The 23,728-nt window shown below is 41.7% G+C and overlaps 1 protein-coding gene across 1 annotated transcript in view; it reads left to right on the top strand.

The window, feature by feature from the left end:
- The window catches only part of HMCN1 (hemicentin 1), a 457,974-nt gene that overhangs the window by 392,909 nt on the left and 41,337 nt on the right, over nt 1-23,728 (top strand). Inside the window, exons 94-99 of the mRNA XM_077452653.1 lie at nt 453-602; nt 5,129-5,266; nt 5,573-5,694; nt 6,257-6,494; nt 13,657-13,719; nt 18,499-18,618. Of these exons, the coding sequence (XP_077308779.1) occupies nt 453-602; nt 5,129-5,266; nt 5,573-5,694; nt 6,257-6,494; nt 13,657-13,719; nt 18,499-18,618 (831 nt within the window). The remainder of the gene's footprint in view (nt 1-452; nt 603-5,128; nt 5,267-5,572; nt 5,695-6,256; nt 6,495-13,656; nt 13,720-18,498; nt 18,619-23,728) is intronic.

Raw genomic sequence — 23,728 nt, 5'->3', positions numbered from 1 at the left:
GTGAATGTCATCCACAAAGATCTAGCACTGCATGAGTTCAGGCACTGTAAGTATAGAAGCTGGCAGAGGAAGTCTTCCACTACTTGTTTCCTCTGCGGTTCTTTCTGATGAAATAATGTAATGCAAAGCATGAAATCTAATATACTGTATGTATATATATATGATACATTATATATATTATTATTATTATACAGGTTTTATATAGCGCCAACAGTTTGCTCAGCGCTTTACAACATAAGGGCAGACATTACATTTACATTACAATTTGGCACAAGAGGAATAAGAGGGCCCTGCTCGTTAGAGCTTACATATATATATATATATATATATATATATATATATATATATATATATACTGTACATGTGTGTGTGTTTCAACTGTGTTTAACTGTGAGTCTGGTGTTGCCCTATATTTTATGTTTACCTCTCTGCGTCTCCTTTGTATTGGCTAGGAGGAGTTCAGTCTCTCAGAGGAACGTTATCAGGAACCATTAATGATGTTGACCTTCACATTGCACAGCTAAATGGTTCTGTTTCCAACAATTCTGAATCACATGCTAGTACAATAAAAGCAACATTCACAAACATCCCTACAAGTCTGGGTAAGTCTTTATTACATTTCTTTGTAAATTATTTGTTTATAAGAAAGGGAAATGCAGACTAAGAAAATCAGTATATGTCACATAGTACATAAATTAAATAAAAGAGCAAGCAAGCAGGTTGGCAAGTAACACAAGTATATAATGGTATACACATGGATGGTTCCGTAGAATTAAGGTGCCAGATGTTGACCATACAAGACTGAATGGGGTCATGACATAAGATTCCAGATGTTGGCGTACATTCAGTGAAAACTTTTCAAGTTTTAGGAGGAAAAAAAATGAGAATCTAAGCTAATATTTGATTATATCTCAGCACTAGCCGAAAAGAACATAGGAATGAAGGGACCAGCAAAAACAAAAACAAAAAGGTGGGGGGGACTAGTAAGTCTTCCGCCCTCTCAGTGTCTGGCAGTTTCCACTGATGGCCATACGGTAACTGAATGATCCAGAATGGCTTTGTATTCATCCAAGTATTTGAAATTGTGCCAATAGAACCAATTCTTGAGAAATGTATCACGTGTATCCCTGTCCACTGAAATCAAATCTTCCATTCTGTTTATTTATACTACCTTAGCCAACCACTTTGCCACAGAAGGAAAGCGGGACTGCATCCAAAGTCCAGGGATGCAGCTTTTAGCTGCATTAAGTTAATGAGGCAGAACTGAGTTTTTGTAGGTCTACAGTGGAATGGTATAATGGTAGAGATGAAATCTGGCTGGGTCAAGGGGCAGTTTATAAAAAAAAATTTAAGCATGGACTGAATGTCCTATAAAAAAAGTAATATGCAGAGATATTCATAACCAAACTGTAAAATATTTATCTTACATTAAAAGGTAGATTAATTTCCATGGAAGGTTCTCCTTCCTTAAAAAAGTACAATGTTTAAGACACATTCACACTGGGGGACGTCGGTGGTAAAGCGCCTGTATTTTTAGCGGCATTTTACAGTCATTTTAGTGGGACTCTTCGGCCGCTTGTGGAGCGCTTTTAACCCCCGCCAGTGGCCGAAAAATGGTTAAAAGTGCCTGCAAAGTGCTGTTGCCGAAGCACTTTGCAGGCCCTTTGGTGGCGATGCCCATCAATTTCAATGGGCAGAGGCACTTTAGGTGCAGTGTATATTATTCGTATAATAATAATAAATAAAATAACATAAAAAATAAATAAAATAATAATAAATAACCCTAACTCCAACTCCTAATCCTAACCCTAACCTAAACTGAACTTGAACCCCTTACCCTAACTAAAAAACATTATAATAAAGAAATAATAATAAAAGAAGAAATAAAAGCTAATGGAAATGCTAAAAAAGTTGAAATATCTAGCAACAAATGATGCAACAGATAATAGTTTTCTCTATTGGCTAATAAAAAAACGTCAAAGCCCAAAAATGCTGCATACAAACACACAAAAAAGTGTGAAAAAGACGCTACGCTCAGCTGTGAATGCAGTCTAAGTTTTTAACAACCATGGGCAGTAGAGCTATGACCTATTCTACAATGCAGGCTTGCAACAGTTTCTGCCTAACTTTCCCCCTTGAACTCTGTTCTTACCTGCTCTCCCAATGCAGACATTTGTAAGTTACTAAAAGCCTCAGTCTCATTGGCAACCAATGAGAGAGGCTTCAGGCAACAGATTACTTTATTTAATCAAAAAGAACATTAGCATAGTCAATACAGAGCATTGTCTCTTTCATCTCTTTCTTTGACAGACTGCAGAGATAAAGAGACCAGTGTTTTTTTACAGTGAACCAACCACTCTACATAGCATCCTTTCTAATGTGCCTAAGGCTTGGTTCACGCTGTTGCAGGTGGCTGCGGGTGTGGGAATCAGAGATGCCCGAGGCTGCCATTCATTCTTAACAGCACCCTCACATATCTCAACCTACAGGGCAAATAAATGGGCTGCCATGCCCTTGCAAATGTGGACTGCAAACCTGCACAGATGTGAACCAGGTGTAAATGTTATTTTCCCTCCATTTATCTTTAGTGAGTTACAGTATATTTTGTTAGGGTTAGTATAAAGAGTTATGCTACCCATAGAAACAGGTCCCTTGGGGACAAATGTGTGTTTGCCTAATTTTCATACCAAAAATCTTTGTCTCATGTGTAGAAATAGCCTTGTTTGGTAGAGTTTAAGTAAGATTAAGTAAGGGATTTATTAGGTTTGGGGTTATAGTTGAGTGTTCCCTATTTTTTTTTAGCCTTTATTGTTTAATTTAACTTACATTCAGCAAAAAGCAAGATATCACAATTTTACGCAGCCTGGCTCCTTCTCTTCTCGGGTCCCTCTTCTGTGCTCCTGTCACCCCCCTTGCTGTTGAGTGAAAGCAGCTTGCTATGGGGGCACCCAAGCCAAGTCACAGCTCCCTGTATCCATTCAGAAAAGGAACTTTAGCCCTGTCCACACCCCCTCTCTCTCTCCTGATTGGCTAGCTGACTTTGATTGACAGCAGCGGGGCAGCAGCAGGAGGGAAATTCTTGAATGACTGAGACACTTGTGGACATTTGTTGGACAGAGATGGGGCTCAGGTAAGTATTAGGGGCCATTGGCTCCCACTGCTGTGTCTCAGACAATCAGGAGGGAGAGTCTAGGATGGCTAAAACACTTGTGGACATCACTGGACAGAGTTGGGGCTCAGGTAAGTATTACTGCAGAGGGGGGCTAAGGGGGGCTGCTGCAAACAGTTTTTTTTTTAATTAATGCATAATGCATTAAGATAAAAAACCTTATGACTTGACAACCCCTTTAATATTACCTTAATTAATATTACCATACCATTATATCCCTTTCTAGATGAAGTTAGTTTTTCAGGGAGAAGGAGCTAATTCTGTGTTCTGTACATTTTATGGACCTTACCGGATGTATGGTACATGTGGTGTCATTATACATAGGGCAGAAATGTCTGGGTATGAACTAGCAAAAAAATTCTCAGACATTTTGCAAAAAATATATATATATATATATATATATATATTTTTTAATTTTACAAAACAATTGTACAATGACACAAAGTAAAAAAAAAGGTTGATACATGATTCATTTCTGAATGTATGCATTTAGATGTCAGCAATTGGAAATGGGGTATTATTAGCAAAACTTGCGGTGATATTATGATTTTAAGACCTTTTATGTATATTAAGGGCCTGAAAACATAAATGCACTTTAGAAAATAATATGTGCATTTTTATATCAAGGTGTGATTAATACACATAAAGTTTGTCTGTAATACCTGAAATAATACCTGAAACAAAATAGCATATTTTTTGTGTTAATACACACATTTGTAAAATCTTATTAGTACTTGAATCTACACTTTGAAAAATTGCATTTTTTTTTTTTTTTTTGCTTGTGGTAACAATGCAAAGTAGTCATAGTTATGAAGTATGAAGCACAAACCAAAACCCAACCCATGGGGGGGGAATTAGTGCAACACATTCAGCCCTGTCACACTAAGAGTCCAGGGTATGTAACCTGAAGCAGGAATGTCCATGGAGTCGGGACTGATACCAATATAACACATATACAAATGTCCAGCTCAATGGATATATTACCACCTAGTGTCTTAGGTCCTCATAGGAGCCAATTAGATAATTAGGTAAAACAAGGAAAGTTCCTGATGGTGACCAACGGTAAAGTGTGAGATGTTGATCACACAATCAAATTATATAGACCAAAAGCTATGCTGGAGGGCTAGGGATCCATCTGTTGTAATCATGGCCAAATTGCAGTGTTCAATATAGAAAATGTTGTAAATAATGTCAGCATTTATTAAAGATAGTTAATAGATAAATGCAAAAAGATGTACCATAAAACAAGAAGGTGTCTGTCAAGGCGAAGCAAAACAGCCATCTTTAGGTAGACAGACCTGAATGGATGGGTCCTCCAACCCTCTCTTGGCCAAGGTAGAAGTGGGGGCTGTTGAGCCAAAGGGAACCACGAGGGGAAACTGAGAGCTGCACACTGACGAGAGAAGTGCCCAGAAATCCAGTGGAGCCATTGTCACAGTGGAAGGGAGGAGAGATGAAGCTGCTCAACCTTCTTGTCCTGTTGGCAGGGGGAGAAGGATGCAATTGTGGGTGATTGGCAACTAGCAGCAGCACTGGCCACCGTCAGAGGGAGATCCGTTTTTTTGCACCTGATGATCAGCTGTGTAGCCAACTTTTTTCATCTATCCAATAACTATGTCTAACAGATGCTGACATAATTAGCAACATTTTCTATATTGAACACCGCACTTTGGATGGGATTACAACAGATGGATCCCTAGCTCTCCAGCATAGCTTTTGGTCTACATAATTTGATTGTCAGATCAACATCTCACAGTCTGTGAGCTTTTCACTTGGGTCACCATCAGGAACTTTCCTTGTTTTACCTAATTATCTAATTGGCTCTTATAAAGACCTAAGAGACTAGGTGGCAAGATGTCCTTTGTGCTGCACATTTGTGTAATAGTTATGAAGCAGTTAATTCAATAAATGAAGGCATCCATATTGTGTTTACTTATTTGGACATGTTATACATTGTAGGCTCTTCTATGAGGAATCTTGCATCTTTATTGAATCCCATATACTGGACAGTAGCAACAGAAAGAGGAGAAGCAGTAAATGGATTTACTCTGACGGGTGGTGAATTTATAAGAGAAACTCAAGTGGAATTTGCAACAGGTCAGTGGATAAACAGTCACACATTTAACTGACAAGAATGAAGAGTAATTAGCAGATTGGTTTTGTATTTTCCTATTTAAACTTTTTTTTATATCAACTGTAAACCTTTTCAGTTACATTTATCATTACATCACATCATTCAAAAAAAAAAAAACGTTTTGTTAATAACAAGCACCTCTTACCCCTCCCACACATTGTAGCATACAAACAGATGCCATCAAAATGTTATAATTTGTTTTTAAGTAATATAAATTAAAATGTAAGGTGTTACTTGATAATCTATTTATGGCTTATGCAATCATACAGGAGAAATCATGAGAATCACTCACAATTCTCGCGGTCTTGATGCTGATGGCTTCCTCTTGGTGGACACAGTGGTGAAAGGATATATTCCTCAGTTACCTATTTCTACTAACATCAAATTAAAGGTGAAATTAACAGATAATTGTAACTATAAAGATTTCAACCACTTTTTAAGCAATAACTAAATATTTCAATACACCAATCAATGGTTTTGATAAATACACATGGGTCATTGCTATCAGTGCTAGTGCTCAAAAGTCCTCTCAGCAGGTACTGTATGAACACACATGTGGCACAATATTACCCAACATAATTTCAACAAAATATTTAATCATGTATTATTATTATTATTATTATTATTAATAATAATTATTAGTAATATTATAATAATCATTATATATTATTATTAATACTCATCAGCTCTTTCATACATTAATGTGGATCACAGGCTGACAAATGTTTGTGTCTTCTGACCTATAAAGTCTATTTTACTGTGTACATTCACAAATATTCACATATATGTAGAACATTGAAAAAAGCAATACATATACAGTAGTTCATATGTTTTTTCTTCCGTTATGTACACATTTCCTCGTAATATTATCATAATTATTGTTATAATACAGGATTTGTATAGCCCCAACAGCTTGCACAAGGCTTTACAATGTGATTTTTTTTTTTTGGTAGGGTTACACAGAGGATTATGTCCAGACTGGCCTTGGACACCTTTATGCATATTCAACAAGAATGTTCTATCTGGATGAAGTGAGTGTGCCATACACCTGGAATCACACTGTCGGCTATGACCCCAGCCACGGAAAAATGCCTGTCATGTTGGAGACTTTGCATGTGTCTTCCATAGGAACGGATTACAACCCATTAGAAGAAACTCTAAGCTTTCAAATGCATGCTTTCATCTCCAAAGGTATGACTTACAGCTGAAACAAGAAACTGTTGCATTAAACACAATTCAGAAACGGTTCTGCTCTTCATATATTACATATGATTTGTATGTGGCACTCTATCCTTTGTTGCTCAGTGTTTGAACCTGCTAAGCTGCTCTTGTTCCTCCTACCTTTTAAAAATAGTGTACTTTTTTTTAAATTGTGAGGGTAGCACTTTTCATAGTTTTTTCATATTTGTTCAGTAAGAATGCCACTATTGTCTACTGAGATACTGCTTGGAATAGTAGCAGTTGGCAGGGTGTACCCTTAATACTGGGTACACACAGTCCAAATATGGGCCTGTTCAGCAGGAACCAGCCAACATTTGGACAGTGTGTACAGCTGCCTGTCCCTTAGAACCCAGTCCAACAACTAGCTTTTGTTGAAAAGACTCAGTGGGGGAGATCACCACACTAACCTCACATAATACAGTGCCCTCTTTGTTTTGTTTTCTTTCTGCTTGTTGGGTTCTCATACTGTGGTTTGTTGAGGTTGTCAGCATACTAACTAATGGTTTTGGCTGTGAACCTGCTGATGGCTGTGTCCAACCACAGCACAGAGATCTGTGCGTGTTAGTGTGTGTGTGTTTCTTCTCCCTGATTTCACTCACTGTTCAGATCAGCAAGGAAGGCCAGCCAGTCTGTGAGTAAAATCAGCACACATATACTTGTTAGGCATACAATTAACCCCTTAATAGCCCTCCTGATCACCCCTATCACCCAGCCAGTGTCATTAGTACAGTGACTGCATACAGTATTATCACCAATCACTGTATTAGTGTTATTAGTGACATAAGACAGTGTCAGTCAAAGTCAGCCAGTGTCAGCACCAGTCCCTGATTGCCCTCCACACTATCACAGTCGCACTATAAGTTGGTAATCACTGTCATTACCCGTATAGTGTCTGTCCAGATTAGTATCCTAGTCACGGTCAGAACTATATTAATGTCCTAAAAAAAATGCAGTGTTAGCAGAATCACCCCTGATCATTGCCAGCACTTGTGTTTAGCCCATCCCCCCCCCACCCCAGCAAGTGGAGAGAGTATTTTTTCTTATCACTGCCACCTCTGATACTGTACATTGTCCTCAAAACCACAGTGTTAGCAAGATCAGGCCTGATCTATGCTAGCACTAGCAGTTTATTTCTAGCATGCAAGCAGTCCCTGATTGCTAGCCATGAGCCCTTTTTCCCATAATTACCATTAGGTACCTGTAAGTTAGTGCTCAAAATGTCTAAGAAAAGGTAGCGAGGAGACATACAGGATTTTGAGCATGACAGATGAGAGTGAAGGGGAGATCTCACTGTCAGAATCAAGTTCTGAATATGTACCTGTTGAAAGCAGTGGCACCCTGACAGCTAGCTTGGGTGATGGTGAAGATGCCCCTGCTAAAAACAGGCATACCCGACCACATGTTGCTGAAGTGCTGAAAACAATAATTATGCTCAGGTGCAGCAGAGTGCAAGTAATGGTGCTGCACTACTTTTTGGTGATCTGGCAAACACCAGCAGCATGGTATATCCTTGCCTTTTATATACCAGCACTACTGTATTTCATGGGGAAGTGGTGAGCACCAGCAGTGAATAGGGATGAGCTCAGGCGTGTTCGCATGGTCCACATGCAGAGCCCGCTAGGAAGTTGGTGCAGTGCTGCGCTAATCACAGGCAGTGAGAAATTGCCCTATCTCTGCAGCCGTGCATTGTGGGAAATGTCTCACTGCCTGTGATTAGTGCAGCGCTGCACCGACTTCCTGGCGGGCTCTGCATGTGGACCATGCGAACACGCCTGAGCATATCCTTAGCAGTGAAGTATAAGTTTGTGAGGTAGCTAGCACTAGTAGTACAATGCAACCTCAGCCACTAGGAATTTGAGCACAGGGCCATAGAGCCCATAGTAGCCTTTCAGAGATGTTTGCAAACCTTAATTGACTGATCCCAAATTCAGCAGCACCCATTATTCCCCCATTCTCAGCCCAGCCCAGGGTTCTGGTGGAAACAGCCAACTTAGCAATGCCCCTTGACTTTTTTGAGCTGTTTTTCACCAAAGACTTCTAGAATTCAATTGTCGACCAAAGTAATGTTTATGTCTTACAGTACATCACCACCAACTAAAGTTCATACATTGCCAGGCCATTGGAGTGGAAACCTATCACGGTTTCCAAATGTAAAACTTTATTGGGCCTAACCCTTGACATGGGCATTACAAAAAAGAATGAATTGCAGTCATATTGGTCCACAGACCGGATTAATCATATGGCCATGTTGTCTGCTGCAATGGCAAGGAAAAGATGAGATAATAATGTATTTTATGCATTTCAGTGACAATAACTTCCCAGGGGTGACCCTGACTATGATCGGCTCCACAAAATCCAGCCCTCATAAATGACCTGTCATAGAAATTTGTTAATTAAGTGTTCTTGCATAGCAAGAGCACTTACTGTTATCTCACATATATATTACTATTATTATAGCCAAATTTACCACCCTAACTCCTCCCAGAGCTTTTACACTACATAGACAGTAATATACCAAAACGTGCAGATTGTTCCCGATTGGTGTGCTATTACTTTGTTGAACGTTTCCCCGAATGGTTCAAGAAATATCTGCATTTTTGCAGCAAAATTTGTCCCATAGGAATGAATGGCGAAATGTTCAAAACTAGAGTGTGAGGTGACAAAAGCTGACAACCCCATGACCAGCCAAAACATTATGACCAGCCAAAACATTATGACCCCCCAGTTACTCCACCCACTCCAGTAGGTGGAGGCAAGAACACTTCACACAATTTCCCCATAAATTGTAGCTTTTCTAGCGTGTATATGCCCCAACAAAATATCTGAATAGATAAGTCCCTTGTGCATTTTACTTGTCGGCTTGTAATCCAGCAATATCTCCCCAGCAATTGTGCCAGATATGGGGTCAAAATTTATAAGCTCTGTGAAAGGGCCACAGGCTTTACACACCGCTTTAGAATTTATGAGGGAAAAGACAGTCAAGTGGAGTGCCTCGGATGCTCAGACTACATGGGGAACAGTGGTAAGATGATACTTGTGGGACTTGTTGTCACCCTTCTTCCGTATGGGGTACCATTTGTACCTGGACAACATTTATGCAAGTGTGCCATTTTTTAGAAATGTTTTCCCTCATGTGACCTAATCACAGGTGAAATTAACCAAAATAGATGCAGCGCTAATACAAAATAATATGACAAATAACAGGTGAGAAACTATCATGTGAAAAAATTATTTTGTGAAAAAGGATTTTTTGTGAGAAATAATAATTTACACATGAAAAATGAAAACTAAGGCAGAGTCCCATTAGTATTTCAGTCAATAAACTGGCAGTAAAAAGAACACAGCAGTCTCACCTAGCGTAGGGAAATTGGTCTCCCCAAAACCTATGCAGTCTCTGGAACAGTCGCTAATCACTAGTGGTACTCGGAATGAGAGAAAAGAAAACCTTCCATAGTGCAATACGTTTGATAAAAATTTATTTAATAAAAGGAATCACACTTACATCGCAGAAGTCAATTTACAGCAATAAATATAAAAAACAGCGAGGCCACGGTGCCGTCTTTGGCTACACTTCACTTCCTAGTTAGCTTGCCCATCCACTTCCTGAAAGGAAAAAACTTAATGACGTCACCGTCATAGGGTCCACCCTACGCGTTTCATCACAATAGGACTTCGTCTGGGGATTGGCCAGGGGACTGGGTCATCACGCTTATCCATTATATACTCAAAAAACAACAAGGGACTATGGCGCTCAGTAAACCAATGTAAATCACATAATTAGAATGAAATTAATACAATGGATAAAATAAATGTAATACATATAAGTAGCATGAAAGTCTTCATACGACCAATGTCCAAACACAAGAATATATATTTAAAAAGTACTTTGAAATATAGGGATTGTCCAATCACTGAATCTTGCTGGATGGATGATGGATGTGTGTACTATCACGGAAGGCTGCTTTTCTCCAGAGGGAATCCAACTCAGTCATAGGAAGAAAAATAAAATAGAAAAGCGCCACTAAGTTAAAAGTGCTTTAATCAATAATAAGACAGAATAGTATCACTTACATGTCAAAATGCAAGGAGCTGTAAGTGAGCAAAAGGCTGCTGCTGTCATGAGCGTGCCCAAGAGTACAAAAATCCCTGAAGGGCCTGGTATGGATTTTGGGGGGGACCTCCACACATTTAAAAAGAAAAATTGGTGTGGGGTTCCCCTTAATATTCATACGAGAGCCAAATGGCCTGGTAATGGACTGGGGGAAACCCATGGCATTTTTTTCAATGATTTTAATCTATATTGCCGGGTTTCCGATAATACATTACAGCCGCAAGCAGTTTTAAATTAGATTTTTTCCTTTAGAAATGTCATTTTGCTGTGGTATTGTTCTCAATACAGGAACAATGCGTTACTTTACAGGCATACTAAGGATACCCCCCAGGCATGATATTAACCACTTCAGCCCCGGAAGGATTTACCCCTTTCCTGACCAGAGAGTTTTTTGCGATTCGGCACTGCGTCGCTTTAACTGACAATTACGCGGTTGTACGACATGTTTCCCAAACAAAATTGACGTCCTTTTTTTCACACAAATAGAGCTTTCTTTTGGTGGTATTTGATCACCTCTGTGGTTTTTATTTTTTGCGCTATAAACAAAAAAGAGCGACAATTTTGAGAAAACGCATCGTTTTTTACTTTTTGCTATAATAAATATCCCCCAAAAATATATAAAAAAAATTTTTTTCCTCAGCTTAGGCCAATACGTATTCTTCTACATATTTTTGGTAAACAAAAATGCAATAAGCGTTTATTGATTGGTTTGCGCAAAAGTTATAGCGTCTACAAAATAGGGGATAGTTTTATGCCATTTTTATTAATATTTTTTTTACTAGTAATGGTGGCGATCAGAGACTTTTATTGTGACTGCGACATTATGGCGGACACATCAACAATTTTGACACATTTTTGGGACCATTGGCGTTAATACAGTGATCAATGCTATAAAATTGCATTGATTACTGTAAAATGTACCTAGCAGTGAAGGGGTTAACCACTAGGGGGCGGGGAGGGGTTACGTATATCCTAAGGGCATGTTTCTAACTGTCTGCGGGCATGGCTGTGTGTGACATCACACTGATTGCTGCTCCCGATGACAGGGAGATCAGTGTGCTGTCTTTAGGCAGAACGGGAAATGCTGTTTACATTGGCATCTCCCCATTCTTGAGCTCCGTGACACAATCACGATCAAGTCCGCGGGACCCGAGAGCACGGTCACGAAGCTTGCGGCAGGCATGCGTGCAGGCATGGCAGGAAATTCAAAGTAACGTACGGGTACGTTACTTTGCCCAGCTGTGCCATTCTGCCAACGTATAAATACAGGAGCCGGTCTGGAACCAGTTAAAATAAATATTTCATTTTTATTGTTTCACTTTAAGCATTATTAAAATCACATTACTGGGGCAATACCCAGGTCCCCATACAGTTTTTATAGCAATAACTTGCATATAAGCCTTTAAAATGAGCACTTTTGGTTTTTCCTGTTAGTGTCCCATAGACTTTAATGGTGTTCCGCGACTTTCGAATTTACCGCGAACACCACATAATGTGGCAATACACCCCAAAATACATTCTGATTCTTCTTCTGAGGCCGCGTACACACGCGGGGACTGTTCGCTCAACTTTGTCTGCTGAACAGTGTTTCGGCGGACAGTCCGCTCGTGTGTGGGCTTCAGCGGACAGTTTCAGCGGACAGTCTGACGAACAAAGTTTTTCGGAAATTCCGAAAAACTGTCCGCTGAAACTTGGTTTGAGCGGACAGTCCGCCCGTGTGTAGGCTTGTTCGTCAAACTAAGTCTCGCGCATGCTCAGAAAGAATTTACACGCCGAAGGTTGCATTGCAGTGTATAGGACGTCGTTTTCTAGTCCCGTCGTACGTGCCGTTCACGTCATCGCGCACGGTTTCAGCGGACTGTTCGTTCGTCGTGTGTGGGCAAGTCTGTCCATGCTAATTTTGAGCGGACTGTCCGCTGAAACTGTTTGACGAACAAAGTTGAGCGAACAGTCCCCGCGCGTGTACGCGGCCTGAGTATGGTGAAACCACATTTGTGAGCATTTTTGGGAGCCTAGCCATGTAGGGGGTCCCAAAGCACCCCCCCATGTTGAAGCCATGAAGCCTGGTATCATGTGCCTGGTAGCAGAGCCTGATATGATGAGGAAGGCCTCTCTTACACCACTGATAGTGTAGACAAAAGGTGCAGGAGTACAGAGTGGCACAAGTGCCTGTAGGCCTTGCTAGTAGCAGGACAGGTGCCCACACTGGGCAGGAAAAGTCATAAGATAGCTTCAGCAAGCAGGCAGGCTGCTGGTACTGGTGACAGCAGACAGAGTAGCAGAGTCAGGTAGACCGGGTCATTCACAGATGGGATGGATAGAGTACAGGGCACAGACAGGAGCAAGGTCAGGAAACAAGCACGAACTGGAACTGATTAGTGAAGCAGGAGACAAAGGAGCAGACAGAAGCGGAGGTCAGTGGACAAGCCAATGTCGATGCAGGGAGTTCAGAGAATGGTCAAGGCAAGCTGAGTCAGCAACTGGAAGCAGGGTACAGGAGGCTGACAAAGCAGCACTGATTCTGAGCACTGACTAAGCCTGAAAGGCCTGTTTGATGCCAACATCTGTCACAGCTGCACACAAGTGCCGGCACACACATAAATAGGTGACGGCTCATGTGTGTGCGAGTTTACGCATGCGCATTTGCATTAGCCAGTGCCCAATTATTGGGAGCATGAAAGGGAATATGTTTCAGCCTGTTCACAGAAGTCCATCCAGAGGAGTCATCTTGTCTACTGGCATGCCCATCCTGACACGTGGTGTGGTTCGGGGGGGGGGGGGGAGGGTTGTTCGTCCCCTCATTTTCTGGCCTGCCAGGCTGCATGCTCAGATAAGGATCTTTTGGGGGGACACCACGCCATTTTCTGAATTTTGGGGTGGGGTTTCCCTCAAAATCCATACCAGACCTGAAAATGTCAGGTATTGATTAGGGGCAGGAACCTATGCTGTTTCCACACTGTAGTTACTCAAATCATAATTGTTCATTTAACATTTGACATATACCAAAATGTTTTTCCACAGGTGACATAGATGACCAGTGTCCTCCTGGATTTAGTTACGACATCTCTGGACTTTATTGTGCAGGTAATGAGAATAAATATATTTTAATTTTTATATACTCCTAAATCAAACCCAGAAACCCCCCCCCCCCCCCCCCCCGCCCCGCTCAGTTATCCCCCCTCCTTTCCTGGCCTGCCAGGCTACATGCTCAGATAAAGGTTTTGTATGGATCTGGGGGGGGCACACCATTTAAAAAAAAACATTTTAGCGTTGTGATTCTCCTCAAAATTTATACCACATCCACACTATAACTAATATAGCAAAATTGGAAGAAAAATTCCATTCCAGACATGACCGTTTGACTTTTGTATCGTCGGTCAATGCAGAGGAGATGAGATTTAGAGAAAGAGGCATTCAGATCAGGAGGATGAACAATAGCTATGTCACAAATTCTTAAACCATCACCACCACCAGAAACTCTCAGTCAGCATGTGACTGCTTGCCACCAAAGACAAGAGATAATGTCTTTGGCCTTATCTGATAACTTCCATCTCATGTCCATGTGCTGCTTTTTTCTGTAAATGCATAATCCCTACTGTCCCAGATCTTGTGGAACTGTCCCAGTATTTCAACGAAATTCTGTAATCCTGCAGGTGCAAGACATGTCCTGTTGTTAGGTGCTGGGAATCATTCCAACAGCCAGCAGCAGCTCTATACAAGTACTCAACGAGGGTCAGTGAACCTTCCCAATGACACCAATGCTGATAAATAAATCTTTATCAGAAGCATGTATTATAGAGTGACAATTCAGGACCAACAGAATAAGGACATCCATGGCATGCCAGCCAATTATTATTTTAAGTTACGTAAATAAAAATATTGAAAAAGCCCTTATAATTGAGCACTATAAATACATAAATTACATTAACTGTTAAAGTACAATAAAACTTTAGGCAATTTGCCACCCACCCAAAAAATGGAGCACCAGCTGCCACTGGTGGTACTATCCCAAAAATGTTTATTTTCTAATAAATGAACTACACAACTATATATATTTTTTTATTATTATTATTATTTTGTTATTTTGGATAGAGTATTTGCCATCTGTGTCCCCTTGAGGAGATATACTGTACATTCACATCCTGTCCCATAGCGAAAACAGGAAGGAAAAGGAAATCCTTGTTAATTAAAGGAATTCCTTAGGGCCCCCTCAGGTCATGAGACCTAGTGTTAACATTGTAAGATTTCCCCTCTATTTGTTTTCTGGGGATAACCTATAATTTTAGTATTTCTTTTCCTATCACTTTTGGTGATAATGATAAACCATACAAATAGAGACGATGAATCTCCCAAACAGCGATAATAACCTAACACGTTTGTTTAATCCCTCCCTGCTCTAATGTAAAACTAAAATAATTTTTTTTTTGCATTTAGTTATACTTTAAAGCTTATTTGAGATGTTAGTGATTGGGTTTCCTACAGTAACAAGTGTCCAAGTAGCATGAGAAAGATTACACAGTCCATCACTGATATATGAAGCTAAATAGGCCAATGCTGTGTCAGATAATATGGGAATCTTTTGCCGCGTACACACGAGCGGACTGTATGGCGTACTTAGTCCGTCGAAACACATTTCAGCGGACAATCCGCTCATGTGTGGGCTTCCGCGGGCTTTTTCAGCGTGCAGTCCGGCGTACTAAGAATTTCGGATTTTTCAAAATTCTGTCCGTCGTACTTTGGTTTCAGCAGACAATCCGCTCGTCAGTATGCTAGTTCGATGGACTAAGAATGGCGCATGCCCAGAAAGGATTTACACGGCGGAAGGGTGCTTTGCTGTGTCTTGGACTTCCTATTTCTAGTCCCGTCGTACGTGCTGTACACGTCATCGCGCAAGCTTTCAACGGACTGTTTGTGCATCCGTGTGTGGTCAAGTCCGTTCAGTGGAAAGTACGACGGACTGTCCGTCGGATTGTATGACGAACTAAGTACGCCATACAGTCCGCTCGTGTGTACGCGGCATTTGCCAGTTTGAAATTGAGTTTGAAGCTTGTGTACAAATTGGGGAAATTCAATAAAACCTTTATAAAACCTTTTCTAATCCCTTTTGGTAATGTACTGCACTAAATTCAAAAGCATTTGCAACCCTTTTAGTTTTAACAGCGACTTGTGCATTAAATTCAGATAGCTCTAAAATGTGCCACTTTTACATTGTGTCGGATTAAATGCGGATTTACAAAATGTAAAAGTGGAGCTAATTGTGACCAACTCTGTTTGGCAGAAAAACTTGGTCTGACAGATTTTGCAAGTGTCTTACATGCATTCTAAAAGTAGCGCAGCATGAACCAAATTCAGCTACAAGTTCTACACAAATATATGAATTTGGCACACTCTTCCCCACTTTTAGAACGCGTGAGAGACACTTTTGCAAAATCTGCCTGCACAAGTCCTAATGAATTCCTGGGATTGTGTAGGGGATGCATGCATTTATGTGAATTATAGGCTAAGATTCATAAATGGTTTGTGGGAATTGGGGTGAGCAGATGTGAAGATTGATCAACTTCATAAATTAAGGGTTTCTTTTTCTTGATGGTCTATGTCAGTGATGGTGAACCTTGGCACCCCAGATGTTTTGGAACTACATTTCCCATGATGCTCATGCACTGTGCAGTGGAGTTGAGCATCATGGGAAATGTAGTTCCAAAACATCTGGGGTGCCAAGGTTCGCCATCACTGGTCTATGTAAAATTGATGTAGTTATATTTGAGTTATCAATAGATATTCATTCAGTCTTATCTTGTGAAAAGCAGAAAGTATGTTTCAGATCAGTTACAGTTGTGAGTGTTTAAATGGTCCCTGTTCATGAAGAGATTGTTAATTGTATGTATTTTTGATGGATTATACTCATATGTTGTTTTTATGTAGTTAATTTATTAGAAAATGTAATTTTTTGGGATAGCACCATCCGTGGCAGCTGGTGCTCCATTTTTTGGGTGAGTGGCAAACAAACCCCACCCACCCTCTCGCTCGCTCGACGCCTGCAAGCCCCACACTTACCCCATCCAGGTCCCAGGTGGGTTCCCCGGCTTCTCCTCCAGGCCAATCTGGTCTCTTCTCCTCCCTGCCAATCCGGTCTTAGAACCTGCTTCCTGTCCTGATTGGCTGGGAGAAGAAGCAGAAAGACAATAGTGAATGTTGATTTGCTAATGTCCCAAGTGGGTAGGCTTGGGCCGCATTGCTCTGTGCCCCGAGCCCAACCTTTTTGAAGCCAATTAGAGCCTCAGGCTCTAATCAAGTTCTTAAAAAAACTCGTAGAAATCTATGTTACCAGCACCCCACATGGAGATTAATAGCCATGATATGGAGTTTAGAGGGGCAGAGCCCCTGCGCCCCTTATGAACCGGCCGTCGCTGAGTACCCTATTTTTCACTCTTTCAGCATGTTGTGCATTTTGAGAGGCTTTTCTGCTCAACCCAGTTGCAAAGAGTAGCTATCTGAGTTCCTGTAACTTTTCTGTCAGCTTGAACCAGTTAGAACATAATCTTCTGAACTTTTCATCAGCAAGGCATAGGTAGAGCTACCTCACTTACTGAGTGTTTTTGTAGCATTTTGTGTAAATTAGAAAGTTCAGCATCTACAAATGCTCATACTAGCCTGTCTGACACCAACAATCATGTCACCGCCAAAATCAGAGATTACATTTTTCCTCATTTTGGTGTTTGATGTGAACACTCACTAATGCTCATATAGCCTGTCTCTGCATTATATTATGCATTTGTGTTGCTGCTACAATATTGGCTGATTAAATTATTGGAAATAAAAGCAGGTACACAGATGTTTCTAATAAACTGCTTGGTGAGTGTATTCTTCCTTCCTTAGGGACACATAGCACTGGATCGATGCAGGTCGTCACTAGGACACATAGAAAAAAATTGTCACAATGCCACCCATCTGAGAAGTGCAGTGCAGTAAGCTGTGGTAAAAATGCAGGCATGTAGCATTTACTGCAGAGCACTGGAAGGCTCTGCATTTCACTGCACTGCACTGCTATGCAGAGAAATTAATGAAATGTCACAGAAAAATGCACATATCACTGCAGATTACTGGCCCTTATCTGACAGCAGCCTGCACTCTAATGCCCTGTACACACGGTCGGACTATCCGACGGAAAGTGTGCGATCTTACTGTGTTGTCGGAAATTCGGATCATGTGTGGGCGCCATCTGCCTTTTTCCATCTGATTTTTCGACAAACAAAGTTTGAGATCTAGATCTAAATTTTCTGACAACAATATCAGATCGTTTAAATTTTGATCGTGTGTAGACAATTCCATTGCACAAAGTGCCACACATGCTCAGAATAAATTACGAGATGAAAGCTGTTGGCTACTGGCCTCTTTATAGTCCCGTCATACGTGTTTTACGTCATCTCATTCTGAAAGATCGGATCTTCTGACAACTTTGTGCGACCATTTGTATGCAAGACAAATTTGGGCCAAAATCCGTCAGAAAAAATCTGATGGATTTTGTTGTCGCAATGTCCGACTGTGTGTATAGTGCATTATACTGAGCATTTTAGCATGCAGTGCTGTGTGAACAAATCCTTAAGATTTTGGTCAGTATTTTTCAGATATTAGCTTGCAAGGAATAAATTAAATATGTAAATACTTCTTTAAATGTGGCTCTGGGTGCAGAATTAACATTTTATACATCTTTCAATAAATTGTTAATATAATAGTGCTTTCTGGCAATATTTGTCTTGAAGTTATGTGGAAAACCATTTAGTTACTTTAGTATAAGCCAGAGAGTTTGCCATCTAAGCTTTTCCATAAAAGGTTTTATGACAAATATTTATTAAATACTTCCAGATGATGATGAATGTGCCATAAACAGTCCATGCTCACAATCTTGCCATAATATTATGGGGAGTTACTACTGTTCATGCCCTAAAGGCTTCATGACTTCACCAGATGGAAGGACGTGTCTTGGTAAGCTCGATTTCATAACTATACTTTCATATCACATTATAGTCCATTTTAGTTATAGCTCATCAGCTTTGTGTGTATGCAAGCAGAGTTTCCATACCATGTGTGGTTTGAGTCAAAGTGAAGGAAAATGTTAAAAGAATAAGCTCAGTGGAAATCTTATAAATTTTGTCTTTATAGAAATAATTATATGTGTTTGAAAGAGCATGCAAGCACAGTAGCTAAGTGTATTTAAATATATGTCTTATATACATAAACCACATAAATGTATACCAATCGATCCAATCAATTTTCAATTAAATATATGAACGTCATTATGTGGTGGGACAACAAAGTACAGTGAATGAACATCAGTTTCATTTCTACAAGAGGTTTGTGGTATACTGCATTCTAGCAGGGAAGTGGAGCCCCCTTGGTCAGTGGCGTAACTAGAACCTTCAGGGCCCCGATGCAGGAAACCTTGGAGGGGCCCCCCCGAGGGCCCCCCTGACCTCCGGACAGGGCTCTTTTCTCCGAGCCCGATGGTGGAACACCAGGGCCCAGTCCCAAGTGGGTGGCTGCCAGGGCAGGACTTACCATTGGGCTTCACTGGGCTCAAGCCCATGGGCCCCACCCAATAGGGGGCCCTGCTGAGATACATAGCCGAGTGTGCTCGGCTCGGCTCCGCTCACAGTCACGGCCAGTCCCGCCCTATGATGGATATAACACAGGGACTGGGCGCGACCATGAGCCAAGCTGAGTACACACGGCTACTCTCGACTCCGCTCGGGACTGCGAGAGGACCCGAGAGGACCTGGCGCCATTTTTAAACTTCAAGACTGCAATGACAAGGCTGCAAATGACACTGGGGCAAGGCTGTAAATGACAAGGCTACACTGACAAGGCTGCAGATGGATGGGCAAGGCTGCAGATGGGCACTGATAAGGCTGCATTGATGGGCATTTAAATGTAATTTTTTTTCCTTAAACTTCCCTCCTAAAAGTTTTTATCCTTATAATTCCCTCCTAAACTTGGAGTGAGTGTTATACACCGACACATGTTATACACCGATAAATACAATAATGTATAGAAGGTAGGGCTCGAAAGTGACTAAAGCCCAGGGGCCCCCACCACCCTAAGTCCTGCTCTGGTGGCCGCATATAAAGGAACCGATTTAAAAAAACATCAATTATAGCCACTGTGCCCATCAAACATCACCACTGTACCATCAAACGCCACCACTGTACCATCAAACGCCACCACTGTACCATCAAACGTCACCACTGTGCCCATCAAACTCTGCCGCTGTGCCATAAAACTCTGCCGATGTGCCATCAAACTCTGCCGATGTGCCATCAAATGCCACCGCTGTACCCATCAAATGATGCCATTGTGCCCATCAAATGCCACCATTGTGCACATCAAATGCTGTTGGTGTGCCCATCAAATGCTGCCACTGTGAATCCCCACCACCCGCTCGCTGTCTGCCCGCCACTTACCCTGTCTTGGTGGGGCAGCAGGTAACGGCCATGAGCGGGGTCCTCCATGCATCTCCTGCCATCCTCATCTCCCGTCCTCTCCTCCTGATAGGCGTCCAATAGCTGCGCCTATCGTTTCAGCCAATCAGGTAATGGGTAACAGACCCGCACACCTGATTGGTGGAGAGGCGGTTCAGTGTTAGGAAAGTGAATATTAATTCACTTTTCTAACACACCTGGGTAGACTGTGAGCGTCAAGCATGGCGCTCGCAGTTCACCTATTTTGAAGCCTATTAGAGCCTATGGCTCTAATCAGGTGCTGCAAAAACACCCCCCGCCGCTGTAATTCAGGCGCTTGGCACCCCAAAAGGGACCAGACACCTAAATATGGGGGTGGCAGCGGTGGCCATGGATAGATTCATGCTATGCTATGCATGAATCTATCCATTGGTCATAGAGGGTGTGGCTGAAGAGAGGGGGCGGCACCTGTGCACCCTTTTGGATGCACCGCCACTGATAAACACATGCACATTCACATACATACATATGCATACATGCGCAAACACACATGCATACACACACAAACATATATGAACACCCACACACATACAAGCATGCTCACACACGCACACACATACATGCATGCTCACACACACACACATGCATGCTCACACACACACACACATACATGCATGCTCACACACACATACATGCATGCTCACACACACGCACATACAAGCATGCTCACACATACGCACATACAAACATGCTCACACACACACACACATACACACATACAAGCATGCTCACACACACACACACACATACATGCATGCTCACAGACGCACATACAAGCATGCTCACACGCACACATACAAGCATGCTCACATGCACACATACAAGCATGCTCACACGCACACATACAAGCATGCTTACACGCGCACATACAAGCATGCTCACACACACACATACATGCATGCTCACACGCACATATACAAGCATGCTCACACGCACACATACAAGCATGCTCACACGCACACATACAAGCACGCTCACACACACACATACAAGCATGATCACACGCACATATACAAGCATGCTCACACGCACACATACAAGCATGATCACACGCACACACACACACACACACACACACACACACACACACACAAGCATGCTCACACATACACATACAAGCATGCTCACACATACACATACATACAAGCATGCTCACACACACATACATACACGCATGCTCACACACACACACACACACACACACACACACACAGACACACGCATAAACACAAATGCAGTAGCTAGACTTATAAAAAAAACGGCAGACATTTACAGTACCTTGGCTCTTCCTGCCGGGTACTGCACTGTAGGGGGAGACAAAGAGCACAGCACTTTACCCTAATGTGAGGAGCTCCCGCACAGTGCCGATTTCAGTTTGGCTGATGATCGATGAGCTCCTCTCAGCCTCCCCTCCTACGGAAGAGTACAGGGGGCAGCAAGGGGCCCGGTCGCCATAGCGATCTTGGCGACCCCTATAATTCCGCCACTGCCCTTGGTACCCACTTGTGGAGGAATTTTTGTATATATATTGTATACAACATCAAGCTAGCCTATAAAGTGTGGTTGCCTCCCATAGGGAATATTCTTTATTTTACTTGGACACCTCAAAGAGAAAAAACTCCCTTGACAGTGGGTACAGGGGTGAACTACCTTGCAGTATAAATGCATGTAATGCTGAAGCCATGCCACATTTGCTGCTATCCAGTGTGGGTTCTTTCCTAGTTATTTGTATAGTATAAATGATTGCAATGACTGGCTGGCTGTGTTGCTTGGTGTTTTCTCCTTTAACAGGCTTGCTGGAAATCCTGATATGGTGGCTCCTTATGCTCCGGTGTAGGGGGATTGCTGTTGTGAAGTGGGTGATGGGTCATGGAGGCAGGGCTCATCCTGTTTTGCCCTGGTTACTATGGAGCTGCCAGGATGCTTTTAATTTTTTGAAGCCACCTACTTATTGTGCGCCCGCCTTCCTTCTCCCTCTACTGCTACCACCACTCTGTATACAGCCTGGGTCTTTGACTCCATATCATTGTGTGTACATGCCAAATCTTTCTGCTATGCCTTTGTCTCCTTCCCTGTTGTGCCTCCTGCTGCTGCTAATGCTGCTAATTCTCCTTCATGCTGCTAATACTATGCCTGGTTCTTTTTGAGGAGCATGACTTGGAGGTTTTATACAGAGGTTTCTGTTTGTGAATTTCTTTTATGTTGATGTAGAGCCCTTCCACCAGCTTCAGGGCACCAAAGATATTGGGGAAAGGAATGTATTTTATTAATTTATTATTATTATTTTAAGAAGAGCGCTGCTTTGTTTCAGAAGGAAGTGCCCAGGACAGAATACATTTCCACCAGGAGGTCGCTCTGAGTGGACTTCTCTTGTTGACTATGTAATTAAGCTTAAACTGCTGCTCTTTCACCTCATTAAAAATCTACCAAGAAGCATAGATCAGCTCACAATCTTAAGAAAGGGTCATCTTGATCTGCCAGGGACTCTTCCCCTGCCAGCCAGAGATGGTCACCTGTTGGGCCTGTTGACTCTGATTTGCCTGAAGAATTGGTGTGGGGGGCATGCCTAAAGGTGGTAGTACATGACAGAGTGGCAGATGTGCAAAAGGCGAAGTCTTACACTAAAGACATGTGCACTCTTTCAAGCTTTCCCTAATACCTGCCTAAAAAGCACCATTAACATTACCTGGATCGCAAGAGTATTCTTCCTTCTTTTTTCCCCTGATATTTGAAATTCAGGCTTAGCACAATAGAAAGCATAACGTCTATCATAGAATTTCAAAGTTATTTCCAATTTGACAAAAAGATTTAGAATTTTGGGACATCAAATAGTTGAAGAAAGTTAATGACACTTTTCTAAGGCTTGTACGTCACATCATGCTACCATTAGATAACTCAAAGCCTTTCAAGGTTCCTATGAAGTGGGAGATTGAACGGATGTGAAAAGAATATATTCAGCCTGTCCTGTAAGCCATCTATAGCTTTAATATTTGTTGCCGCAGCTCTCAGAGTGAGGTTAGCTGACGTGGAGTCTGCAAACATAGGCTCGAACTGGGTTTGTGTATTAAGATGTTAGATGAAAAGTGACCAGTCAGGGGGTGTTTGATGTTTCCATGCAGATGCTATTGTTCTTCTGGAAGCTATTATGCCATGTACTATGCTGGGAGTATGAGAGGAAGCCCAAGAGGAGTAAAGCAATAGCTGGTTTGCAGGTAATATTGGTTAGAGACATTTTTGATAAGAAAGTGAATACGCGTTTCCAGAAATTATAGACCAAAGGGCATGGCCACCATATGTGAATGAATGAGCCAGGGTTGCTGCAATCTTTCAAACAGTTGGGGGAGGTAGACAAGAACATCTATGAAAATCTGACTTTGATATAGTACCATTTATGTAGGAGCTTTAAAGAGGTTTCCCAGTGAGTGATGCAGTTTGAGCAGGACAAAAGAAATTTGGAGGCTTTAGTCCATTGGGACACTGTAAAGGTTTCGGAAAGGTCTGCTTCTCAGTTTTCCATAGTTGGCGTTTTGGTGGAAAAATAGATTGTGGTTAAGAAGGTGGTATAAAAAGTCCTTTAT

This window comes from Lithobates pipiens, unplaced genomic scaffold (assembly GCF_037356315.1).
Source record: "Lithobates pipiens isolate NorthernLeopardFrog02 unplaced genomic scaffold, aLitPip1_a1.2 Scaffold_23, whole genome shotgun sequence".
In the NCBI taxonomy this organism is placed as follows: domain Eukaryota; kingdom Metazoa; phylum Chordata; class Amphibia; order Anura; family Ranidae; genus Lithobates; species Lithobates pipiens.
Note: the sequence above shows the minus strand (reverse complement) of the source record. Positions and strands in the feature narration are given on the sequence as shown.